The sequence below is a fragment of the Glandiceps talaboti genome, chromosome 21, assembly GCF_964340395.1.
Source record: "Glandiceps talaboti chromosome 21, keGlaTala1.1, whole genome shotgun sequence".
NCBI lineage: Eukaryota > Metazoa > Hemichordata > Enteropneusta > Spengelidae > Glandiceps > Glandiceps talaboti.
Window position 1 is genome coordinate 15,942,583 of NC_135569.1, and position 12,966 is coordinate 15,955,548.

General features: G+C 37.1%; 2 protein-coding genes across 2 annotated transcripts; both read right to left on the reverse strand.

The window, feature by feature from the left end:
- Nucleotides 1-1,735: 1,735 nt before the first annotated feature.
- LOC144451306 (E3 ubiquitin-protein ligase TRIM71-like) lies at nucleotides 1,736-3,742 on the reverse strand. Its single transcript, XM_078142110.1, has one exon. It carries the CDS (start codon nucleotides 3,740-3,742, stop codon nucleotides 1,736-1,738), a length of 2,007 nt encoding a protein of 668 aa, XP_077998236.1.
- Nucleotides 3,743-8,259: 4,517 nt separating this feature from the next.
- LOC144451307 (prolactin-releasing peptide receptor-like) lies at nucleotides 8,260-9,360 on the reverse strand. Its single transcript, XM_078142111.1, has one exon. It carries the CDS (start codon nucleotides 9,358-9,360, stop codon nucleotides 8,260-8,262), a length of 1,101 nt encoding a protein of 366 aa, XP_077998237.1.
- Nucleotides 9,361-12,966: the final 3,606 nt, after the last annotated feature.

A 12,966-nucleotide genomic window follows, 5' to 3' on the forward strand; every position in this document is an offset into this window, starting at 1 on the left:
TCGCAACAAATAGTGAATGTGGCATCAACTTAAAAAGACAATATAGACACTCACATATGAAACAAATAAATAAAAAAATAAAATAAAAAAAATCTACCTACCCTCACCTATTCTAAAATCGAGCGTAATCGAAACCACGCAATTGTTTTGTTAGGCATTATAGCAGAAACAGAGAAAAAAACACAACTGGGACACATAAAACGTTCTTAGCACCCGTCAATGAGTATCCTAAAGTGTTACACTAGTGAGAAATGTGATTTCACAGTTTTTGAATTTTAAAATCAACTTATAAATTTACATATATTAAACTTACATGTTAATAATTTATGTTGAATATTACGTCAATCTATCCTGCCTGATTAATTAGTTCATCAAAGATTTTTGTACAGATTCTCATCAGAGAGAGCAGACATAATTTGAATTGCCGTTAATTTATCGTATTTCATGTCGACCGTTTTCGCACATTTGCTGGAATAATGAAATGAAATAAGCGTGCAGTACTCGGGGTACATTGAAATAAGCATTCCTGTATGTGAGCCATGGTTGTCCATGTAAAGTGCCGAATTCATATCAAAAGAAGGGATACAGCTGTAACTTCATATAACAGCAAACAATCTCTGAACTCAGCAGTACATATACTCTGCTTTCGTCAAAAAACAAAATCCGCAAAGTAGCCTATAGGTATATGGCGGGTTTATGACGAAAAAGACAAGATGTTTGTAAATTTGTTTGTTTGTTTGTTTGTTTGTTTGTTTGTTTGTTTGTTTGTTTGTTTGTTTGACAAAAAAGAACTAAATGTTGGAAATTCTTGGAACAGTTGTATGTCCCTTCTTACGTCTTTATAGTCATTCTAGTTTCACAGCACCACATGCAGCTCTATCTATTGCCATCACCGTGTATTTTACGTCACATTTCAACCAATTGATGAGGAAGACACTTGTCAGCCCATATAAATACGTATAGGTGCTGTAGCAGTCTTTAAATGGAAGGTTTATGCAAAACTAAAACGTAATACCCTGTTATAGATAAACCTAACCTATATAATACTAAGGGTGTATATATGATATATATCTTATACATCTATAACTTCATTATATCTTATAACCACCTATACTATTCAACATGAACTAGGATTATATATTCATAATGGGTGATGATATACCTCAATGTACTGAAGAGATGTCTCCAATACATACACAGACTGTATATATATATATATATATATATATATATATATATATATATATATATATATATATATATATATATATTATCTCAATTTAATAGCAGTCTTAAGATCGCAACAAAAGCGTGAAGGAAACTCTGAGTTATGACTAGCGATGACTTATAGCATCCTGATACCTGGGATATATATATATATATATATATATATATATACATATACATACACACTTGCTTTAATTATTCATCATATACATTGACATAGTATACTGACTTTGCCAGATGTTGGAATTATTTGGTAAGTTACCTTTATAGATTAGTGTCTGATCTTTGGAGGAAATGGTGTTACCAGATGGTTGCTCACGTATATATATTAGTAGTTTGCCTTTCATTGAATGATGTACAACGAGTCGAATAATTGAAGGAATGTCACAGTACATGAGTTGAAGTAGTTGAACTGAATGTCAGAATATTCATTCGTTTTGTCGCGTTCTCTGTTTAAACCATCGTGAAGTGTTTCCATGGTTACACCCCAGAAAGGGACAACGTTCGTTTACTGAGAAGAGTCCTCGCCTTGTTCTTTGCGAAAGTATTGGTACACTTTCACCCTATTGTTTCCTCCGTCGACGACAACCAACTTTTTACCAGCGTTTGTGGTGAAGGCGATCCCCTCGGGGTGATTGAGACCTTCAACGAGATGTCCGGCGAATGTACCGTCTTTCCTTATCATCAAGACTTGACCCGTACGATAACTGACGACCATAATGTTATCTTCGTCGTCGCAGCAAATGCCGGTAAGGAAATGTCCCGGTAAATCCGTCGACCATTTCTCTTGGCCATCCTGGCTGAATTTACGGACATTGCGGTTGCCATGATCTGATACAACGATGTTCTGTCCGGTGGAATCTATGCACATGTAGAAGATGCGATCTAAACTCAGCATATCTGATTCACCAAATCGGCTCACTTCAATACCGTACGGTGTGAACACGCGGATTTCGGATGTATCATGACGGGAACTCGAGGCAATGACGTGTCCAACTCGATCGACCGCAACTCCGTGAAGGTAATTCCAAAAGTGGTCGTCAATTCGGACTGGGCTAAGAGGGACATCAGTTTCGCGTTTACGAATCGTCACGTGACATCGGTCGATGGAGGTTGTTTTAATGCTACGTTCGCCGTAGTCGACTGTAACAAAGTGGTTGTCTGCATTGACGGTAACATCGGTTGGAGTTTTGAACATTTGTTCAGGGGATTGGTATTTGTAACTTCCAAACTTATCGAACACCTGGATTCTACAATTACCTTTGTCAGCGACGACGATATCGCCGGACTTCGTCACGGCGACGCCCTCCGGATCGCAAAACTCACCTGGTCCGGAACCGCGCTTTCCGAACTCGAAAAGAAATTTGCAGAAATGCTTTGATACATCAGAATCTGTTGGGCCGTCGACGACTGTGCCGCTATCATCGACAACGGTACCGAGTGGGTCTGTGTGGTCGTAGTTGACGATAAATTTGACGGCTGTATCGATATCTAGTTTCGCCTCAACGCAGGTGTCCGTCAATTCCTTCAACCTAGTCTCAATTTGAGACTTCCCAGAAAGAATATCCCGATCGCTACCCATCTTAAGTACGGTCTCGGTAAACTCAAAACTGCTGTTTAGTTTCAGCAACACTAGATCGAGTGAATCTTTCAAGTCGCTTAGTTGTTTTTCTTTGATGGCCGATAACGTATTTGTCTCCCTTTCCAACGTCATTCTCATCTGCACGATGTCGTCCTGTCGTTTCTGAGCCTCTGTGCGGATTTTCTCCACTGCTGCTTCTTTGCCTCTGGCAATCTCTTGCCCAGACTTAGAGACAGACTTGAGCGCATCAGTGACCAGGGAAATCTTCATCCTTACCTCAGCAAGCATCTTTTTCAGTGCCGCACGACATGCAGTCACTGCATCAGTTAACCGACAGTACTTGTGTCCTGGCTCTTTGTGGTCGAGGACAGTGCAGTCACGGCAAATCGGTTTTTCGCATGTTCGGCAGTAGAATCTCATCATCTCACCATCATGCACTTCGCATTTCGATGGTTCCTTATGCTGCAGCAAACATTCTGTATATTTTCCCGATCGCAATTCGTCTAAGGACATCGAATCGTGGCCCTTGAACACCTTGAGTCGTGTATGGGCCCCAATGCAGTCGGAGCATAGCAAATCAGCACAGGTGAGACAGTACGAGGTGGCATCATTTTCAGTGGAACAGCATGTACATACGATTGCACCCTCTCGATTTCGTATCTTTTTTAACATGCCCATCGTTTCAGTCAGGCTGGAAATAAAGTCGTTATCTCGTAACCCGTCGACGCCATTTTGATTATCATAAAGCGAAAGATGATGTTTGCAGACGGGACAATCAAGTGAGCGATTTTCAGGGTGTATCAAACCCTCCAGACACTCCTTACAGAAAGAATGGAGGCAAGGCAGAAGCTTAGGTGTGTTGAAGTCCTTGAAACATATCTTACAACGTAAGAACTGCTCGCTGATCTCGGAGAATATCGGCGAGGCAGCCATCGTCGGTCCAGCAACAAACACACATAACAGCAGGCCTTGGTTGTATTAATTTGTATTCATGTCACTTGTGCACATATATATTGATACTTCAGGGTTAACAAATCCCTGTGTTTGGATTTCTATAGCACGGTTCACCGAGAGGTCGTGTATTGATGGACTGAGTAACATTGTGCAATGTCATGCAATGTCCCACAACAAAAAGAACGGGTGAGAGTTTCCCACACCAGTGTTCTGCTTTTCGTCTCACCAGATTATGGCAAAAGGGGATATTTTCTGCACAATTTATCTTCCTGTAGGCGATATCTTACTTTGTTTGACTATAACAGACATGTGTGCTGACGAACAAAAACAAATGTTACCGTTCGTAGTCACAACATGCGGCCAACACACACTTCAAAAAATTCCGTTTCTCTCAAGTTGTATGGGTATATTTTAGGAACAAGCATAAAAAGGCGTGTCGTATCAAACACTGTATGAGTTATTGCTGTATACATTATAATTATGTTTGTTGTTTTTGAACTGAAACATTCAATCACAGGATTGAACCAAGAATGTATTCACATAACGAAGAAACAACACTGAGATACTTTTGTTTGTGAAAAGTCAACCATAACGACATTTATATGAACTGTATACCGACTTAGCTCATCACCATGGCAACACACAGGAATTGAAAAACAACTCCTCAGTTTTAATACGTCAGTACCATTCATATTAAAATCTGTGTGTACCATTGCTGTTTAGGTTTTTGTAAAAACCAATTTTACAGCAAATTGACATTAACTATAACATTTAAATCATCATTTCGAGTCGATAAAATATCTTGGATAATTAGCGTTGTGTTTATCATCTCACAAAATGGAGACTTTTGTTCGTGCCTATTTAGAAGAACGAAGCTATCAACGGACATTTGCAATTTGTCCTATATTCCTCGAGGTTACAACTTTGTCACGTGATCTTTTGATATAATCCCTCTATCTTCTGAATAAATGAACAATAATTGTCAGAAAGAATATAGCGAATGGATAATAGAAAGGGTCTCTCTCCTCTTTGTCTGTCTGTCTGTCTGTCTGTCTGTCTGTCTGTCTGTCTGTCTGTCTGTATGTCTGTCTGTATGTCTGTCTGTCTGTCTGCCTGTCTGTCTATAGTGTCTGTCTGTCTGTCTGTCTGTATGTCTGTCTGTATGTATGTCTGTCTGCCTGTCTGTCTATAGTGTCTGTCTGTCTGTCTGTCTGTCTGTCTGCCTGCCTGCCTGCCTGCCTGCCTGTCTGTCTGTCTGTCTGTCTGTCTGTCTCACTTTATCCATGTGTCCTTTCAAGGATATATGTAATAGTACAGGATGTTGTTTGTTGGTGAATTCATTTCCTATTTGTTGTACAAAGTCTTTCTTTAAATTCCTATTTTCTCAATTTAGATCCAGGATGAATTCAAGGAATTGTGAATTAGTATTTTTTTTTATTCAATCTATCTAAAGTTCATTTACAAGATTTATGTGACTTAAAATAGAATTATTTCAATACGTAATTGATTCCCTGAGGAAATAGTAAGGTAAAAGAGCATGCCAAACATAAAGAGATTGAACAACATGTACATAGAATGATCGAAATATTGACTCTTAATATTAAAGCATGGATATAGCGAAGAGTATAGCGCCCTCTACGGTTCCACTGTACTAGCTGACAAATGAAGAAATTAAACACGTACCATCGACCAAAATATTCCATTTATTTCACAACTAGCTAAAAATTGCAAGACAGAAAGAGTGGAAATAAATACATGGCAAGGTGATATCATCAGCAAACAATGTATGATCTGACGTCGTATAATTTCTTAAATACTGTCCGTTGAATCTCTGGTTTATATCCCAGTATAGTACTCTGATAGTACCGTTTTTACACATTTAGCGGTTTTTACTCGCCGTTATGCAAATTTATGCAAATCAGTAAAAACAGTATATTGAGTCTTGACTATCCCATAATATACCTAGTAGTAATCCCTGTAATGATAAATTAGCCACATTTACTGACGTATACATCATCTTTAAAATACTGCAATATTATGGGCTGATTTGAGCTAAGATTACGAGATTTTTTAGTTTACAGCAGTGCCAGTGGACCTTTTTGATTGCTATCTTTCAAAGTAAACAGTCAATATAATTCACTACGATGCCGTCAGAATTTGTATAAGAAAGTTGTTATCTTTACTTTACATATAGTTTAATAGCCGTATACTATGTATACTTTACCATGGTTTATGATCATAAATAATGACATTGTTTGAAATTCAATGAAAGTAAATTAGTAGTAGTTTCTTTATGGTCGATATAGAACGATAAAAACGCCCACAAGTATAGTTATAAACTGATTATATATACACGAACGCGTTCATTAGTTTTTGTACAATCTGAGAAGACAATACGTATAGCCTACAGCAAAATACCTGTATTCGATGTAAAATATAGCTACTGTAAACACTGAAATGAGGTGTACATTGGAGAGGTATTTTTAGTAAACAAACAAACCTTGATTCTGATAAAATGTAACATACGTTGCAGTGATTATGTACACAGAATAGAACTAGCATTCAATAGATCTAGTATTGAATCAAGCGATCGAATACACGAATTGACTACAATAGCTGAATAGAATAAATGACTTAATTGACTAACGGTAAAACTCGCATGCAAAGGGAATACAGCAAATAATTGGCATTTTATCCTTAAAACATAATCACGTGACACTCGAGGTTCCAAGCCAAGATCCTTAAACTGCGTTGGGATTCGGTGTTAAAAGTAGTAGTCAGATACAATGTGTGAATTTGATCAGATAGTCCGGTCAATATCATTAAAAACAATAAAATCCAACTGCTACGTCCTACATGACGGCCTTGGTAATAGTTCCCGAGGGATTAATGAAAGACCATGGACCAAACGTCCACGAAAATTTAGGCAAAGTAGGGGATGAATTATAACAGCAAAATTACATCTCTTGTGAATAGTGGTGGAGATTATGTCGATGGCAAAAATTATGTTGATATAGAGAAGCTCTCTCGGTGTTACAAATGAAATGAACAGAAATAAATAAAAAGTACACATACAGAAATGAAATTATACAGGCAAGTTAAAGGGTTGGGAATTAAGATGTAGTCACCCCATGTGTGTTTGTAGTCTAGCTTCGAGACTTCTCAGTAATGTTTTCTAGACTAATGTACAATGTTACTACACGAACACAACAAACAAACAAACAAACATACACACAGACAGACAGACACAACAAATAAGCAAACAAAACAAACGAGCAATCACAAAACAAACACACAAACAAACAAACAAGTATCGAACAACAAACAATTACTATAACTTTACAGACGTGATTTAAACATAAAATGTGTGAATTTGATCAGATAGTCAGGTCAATATTAAAAACAATAAAATCCAACTTCTACGTTCTACACGACGGCCTTGGTAATAGTTCCCGAGGGATTAATCAAAGACCATGGACCAAACGTCCACGAAAATTTAGGCAAAGTAGGGGATGAATTATAACAGCAAAATTACATCTCTTGTGAATAGTGGTGGAGATTATGTCCATGGCAAAAATTATGTAGATATAGAGAAGCTCTCTCGGTGTTACAAATGAAATGAACAGAAATAAATAAAAAGTACACATACAGAAATGAAATTATACAGGCAAGTTAAAGGGTTGGGAATTAAGATGTAGTCACCCCGTGTGTGTTTGTAGTATAGTTTCGAGACTTCTCAGTAATGTTTTCTAGAATAATGTACAATGTTACTACACGAACACAACAAACAAACAAACAAACAAACAAACAAACAAACATACATACACATACATACATACACACAGACAGACAGACAGACACAACTAAGCAAACAAAACAAACGAGCAATCACAAAACAAACAAGCAAACAAACAAACAAACAAACAAACAAACAAACAAACAAACAAGTATCGAACAACAAACAATTACTATAACTTTACAGACGTGCTTTAAACATAAAACATGTCTAATTAAGACACTACCCGTTTTCTTTTCTGTCTAAATTTAAATGAACATCACTTCAAAACAGTTGTTTCTTCCAAAGTTTTGTTGACCCATTTATGTTTCGACTGTCCTCGATATCTAGAGTAAACGGGCTCAGAACACTTTTATCTGTTGTAATCACACTGTACCTTGGTACAAGACTTTCATTCTTATGGTTGTGTTTTTTCTTTTCCCGGATGGTATCGTCTTAGAATCCGATCCTAATGTGGATACAAATCGTGTTAGCAAGTAAACTGAGAAGGGCAACTGTAAGCCAATCTACCAGATTTTACGAGAAAGTTTTGGTACCTTGCTAAATTCCATCGGTGATGAGTCAATATTTATGATACATGTTAAACTGGTTACATTGAAATTCTTCCATGTTGAACACGTATCTTCATGACACTACTTCTGTCCGACGATGTATTACATGGCGTTGAATTAGAATTCTTTGGCCCGTCATCTTAGACGGATTACCTCTGGAGTGTATGTTTAGGCCGCTTGAAGAAAAGGGTTGATTTCAAATGCCGACGATATTTCTTGTGCATCCAAGCATATATAATTGGATTATAGACACTTGAACTCATCGCCGAAGCATGACAAAGTATGTATATCAAATCATAATACTTTGTCGGGAATATCGTTGGATTGAACTCGGCCATCGTTCGAACAGTGTAAAGTGGGAGCCAAGAGATAGCAAACGTGGTTGTGATTGCTATCAATTGGCGGTTCAGTTTCTGTTTTTTAACCAAGTCTCGAAGCTTTTGTCGGCGTGTGTAGACACCAGGTATAACTCGTTTATGTATATACAAGCAGACTTTGGTATAGCATACAGCAATGAAAGCCAAAGGAGCGATGTAGCCAAGTACGAGAAGAGTGAAGTCATACACGTTTTTAAAAAGTCTTGAAGGCCAGACGTCGTAGCATACAATGTGATAACCAAATATTCTGAAGTCAAATTCATGGGTGAAAACAGCTACTGGTATCGCTACAAGAACGGCGACTGTCCATGAAAACACAATAATGATAACACAAGTCGTCGACGAGATCCTTCCTTGCAGAGGGTACATCGTAATACGAAGTCGACCGCATGAAATAATCACGTGTGATATGATCGAAACGAAAACGGAGACTGTTTGAATGAACGGTACTAATTTACAAAGTACTTCTCCAAATACCCACTCGTCCATCAAACTGTTTGCCAGTGTCCATGGGATGCAGAAAATACACATTAAACAGTGCGATAAGGCAAGGTTTGATATTAAGTAGTTTGCAAAATTACGAAGATTTTTGTTCAATCCGACTGTAACAACAATGAAGGCGTTACCAACCGTACCAACCAAAAACACTATGCCATAAAAAACAGCTAGTAAAACGGAATACTGTCGCAAAAACACTCGTCCAGCTTCCAAAGCTTGAAACGGGTTCGTTGCTATGGTGATGTTGTTGGTAGTGGAATTGACATTCTCTGACTCCGTAAAAAGCAAATTCCAGCCATCGTACATCGAAGAAAAGGATGAGTAATATGAAGGTTCGTCAAAGCCCTCATAGTTCAGTGCTGTATCTTGTGCCATGGTTGCTCAGAGGATGCATGCAATCCTTCTACATCTGATCGATATCACATACACTTGTCGCTTACACCTTCACATTGGTCCCTTGGACACAGCGATCGACATTACATTAGTCGCATACACATATACAGCCACTGGCACTAGACCCTAGTATTGTACACAGCTACACGGGTCGCTTATATATACACAGTCACAGTTTTAACTTGTGCACGGTCAAGTGTACAGATGTTGCTTGTGCACTACCGTAGTTTGTGAGCACTAGCTTTTGTATAATACGGAAGGAACTGTTATTGAAACCATGGACATTGTAGTGTATCTTGCAACAACAGAAACCGTATAAACCTACGTCACTGTGACGATTCTTGCAAAACATTCAAATATCATTTGATCAAGAGCTATAGAATATTACTCCTTGGAGTCATATCATTAGAATTGATGACTTTATAATTACATATCAAGGACAAAACGAAACAATAATTGACAGCAATTATATTAACTATAGCAGAACAGACCTCCACTGTCAATACTATTGAGAACAATTGTGTGTGGCCTACCATACATCTTTTATGCTAGGAGATTTCGACTATAGCCAAATGAAAATAATAGTGTGCTTCCGATAACCAACAGACCACCCTTAGTGTAAGCTCCCGGCCCTAAACATGCAAAAAGGCCCTAGTAAATGGTGACAATTTACTTCTATTTTTGTGTACATTTCCATGCCTGTGCCTCACCCGTGGTCACTTTAAAAAAAAAAAAAGTCGTATTCAAGAGAGAATCCAGCTGGTGTTTAGATTAGATTAGATTAGTTTAGTTTATGTCAGTAAAATAACAAGATCGACAGTACAGATATACAAATAAAAACTGGTACAAATCGTTGAATTACAAAGTCAAAGACTTGTTTCCAGTGGGGTCCAGTGATTCAAGAAAGTGGCGGCCATATTTGTAGCTAAAAATCAACCACATAACACAAAACTGTAAAACACAGACTCCATTCGAGTGTCTACACACATATTATCAGATACAAGTTTTGTTTTTTAAAACACTGGCTTCTCATTTGACCTTGACAGGGTCAATTATCAAAATAAATCGGATTACTAGTACTTTTGGTGCTCATATACTCTTTACAGAATGGCGGCCATTATTTGTAGTAAAAATCAATGTATTTATTACACAACTCAAAACTTTAGTGCACAGATAAGCCATTCAAGTCCCTGACCACATCATATGATTACACACAATCTTACCTTTAAGACACTGAGCTCCCATTCAAGTCCCTGACCATATCATATGTTTCACAATCTTACCTTTAAGACATTGACTTCTGACATTGACTTTGAAGGTAGACTTCATTTGTTGCAATCAATTTCTTTTCAATTGTGTCGCCATTCAGTCACAGAAGTAACAGATATGACGAAGACTTAATTGGGATTTAATTAAGCTAATTAGTATGTGAGCTAAATTTCACCAACGACTTAAGAAAAATTATTATAGCAATGGAAATATAACGATTGATTGCCTGTTCAAAGATACCGAGTGAAACATCGAAATTCATCCCTTAATCACGCGTGCCAGTTTGTACCGGTAGGGCAATTATCAGTTATAATTATAATTATGAGGAATTATTTTGTACCTAACAGGGGTTCTCACGATTTCCTGCTCGTTACCATATCATTTAATTAAAATATTGATGATACCCAGAAGGTTTTTCTCCAGACAGTAACACTAAGACAAGTCTCTGTTGAGCTACTGAGTTGAATACTTGTGCTTACACAGATCTAGACGTCCTGACTAACGAATGAATATTGACTTGCGTGACTCTGGATGTGCCGTGATGCAGCTCAATTGAGAACTTGAATTAACCTGGCAACCCAATCACTACGGGACATATATAGGCCATTGTTTGAATATTCTAAAGAACATGTCAGCATGGAAATAGGTGATGCATCGATCTGATTGATCATGACTTTGTGTTTCTAAGGAGAGGTTGTTGAGAAAGGCGTAACTTAGTCGAAATCTTCGTAGTTATTTTTGTAATCTTGTTAATTTAAGAATCTAGAAGGTGAAAAGAAACCTCGAAAGAAACAATGTGTATAACACATGAGACTAGTTTCGAAATTTTGGAAAATGAATTAAAATTAGGTGTCATGACACCACGCACGCTCAGATTTCGAGAAAGGCGTAACTTAGTCGAAATTTTCGTAGTTATTTTTGTAATCTTGTTACATACACGTAATTTAAGAATCTAGAAGCCTAGGTGAAAAGAAACCTCAAAAGAAACAATGGGTATAACACATGAGACTAGTTTCGAAATTTGCTCAGATTTCGTTCATAAAGTTGAAACCTTCGAGAATGAAACATGGTGTTCAGTTTGGAATGATGCTTACATACCGCCTCCCGTAGTGCTTAGTCAAGTTACCAATACGGGGACACGTATCACTGCTTTATAGATTGTTATTTTCTAAAAAAAAAAAAAAAAAAAAAAAAGTGTTACACGAATCCTGCTACTACAAATGTATCAATATACACTCTATTCTGTGTTCTTTCCAAAGGGTTGGGGAAATATATTCAAGTCAAAATGTTGTTAGATTTAGATTGTAGACAAAGAAAATAACGATCTAAGAAATAGTACACGCGCTCCTATGATGATACAACCCTCGTTGATAGGTGAATGCTCTGTTGGATTATATAATTTATTACACCCAATAAGAAACCTTTTTCTACGTCACGTGTTCAAGAGATGCAGCTAGTCTGATCAAGTGTTTACAGTAGTCTTAGAAGACCTAGGAACCGTGATAGATACAAACAAACAAACAAACACACAAACAAACAAACAAACAAACAAACAAACAAACAAACAAACAATAAAGCAAATAAAACAAACAAACAAACACACACACACAAACAAACACACGGATAGACAAACAGGCAGGCAAACAAACAGACAGACAGACAGACAAACAAACAAACAAACAGACAAACAGACAAACAAACAAATAAACAAACAAACAAACAAACAAACAACAAGCAAATGGGGCTGTGGACTAGAAAAATAAAAATAAAGTTGTGGACAATTAATATATTAGTTCCAATTAACTGGAACATTTTTCTGAAAATGTTTTGTTAGGTACAATAACTCACTCGTAATATTGTACACCTTGAACAGCATCGCATCACCTGGGGGTAAACTTATTTTTTTGTAACTGTATACACGATAATCGAATAATTGTTTGAGTCCGCACCCAAAATAGCGCCCTCTATGGCGATCAAGATTTCAAACTGTTTCTGTACTGCTTATAAATAATATTCACCACTGCATGATTAAACCACTGATTAACATGTACCTTGAATGTCTAATTATTATTAATATTTTAACAATTTTCAGTGAATATATTGTGATTGTCTGATCGAAAAATGATATTCTAGTTATAAGCTGTGAAGTTGGTGACAGAATCAAAACCACGATTTCCAGAAATTTCTCTGACGATTTCGTTCAAAATTTAAACTTGCAATTGCCACTACACTACCGTTATAGTATAGATATTGACCACTAAATCGCCAGATACAATGTCTTTTTTTAAATACGTAATTGTTCTTTTTAAAAAAATAGAA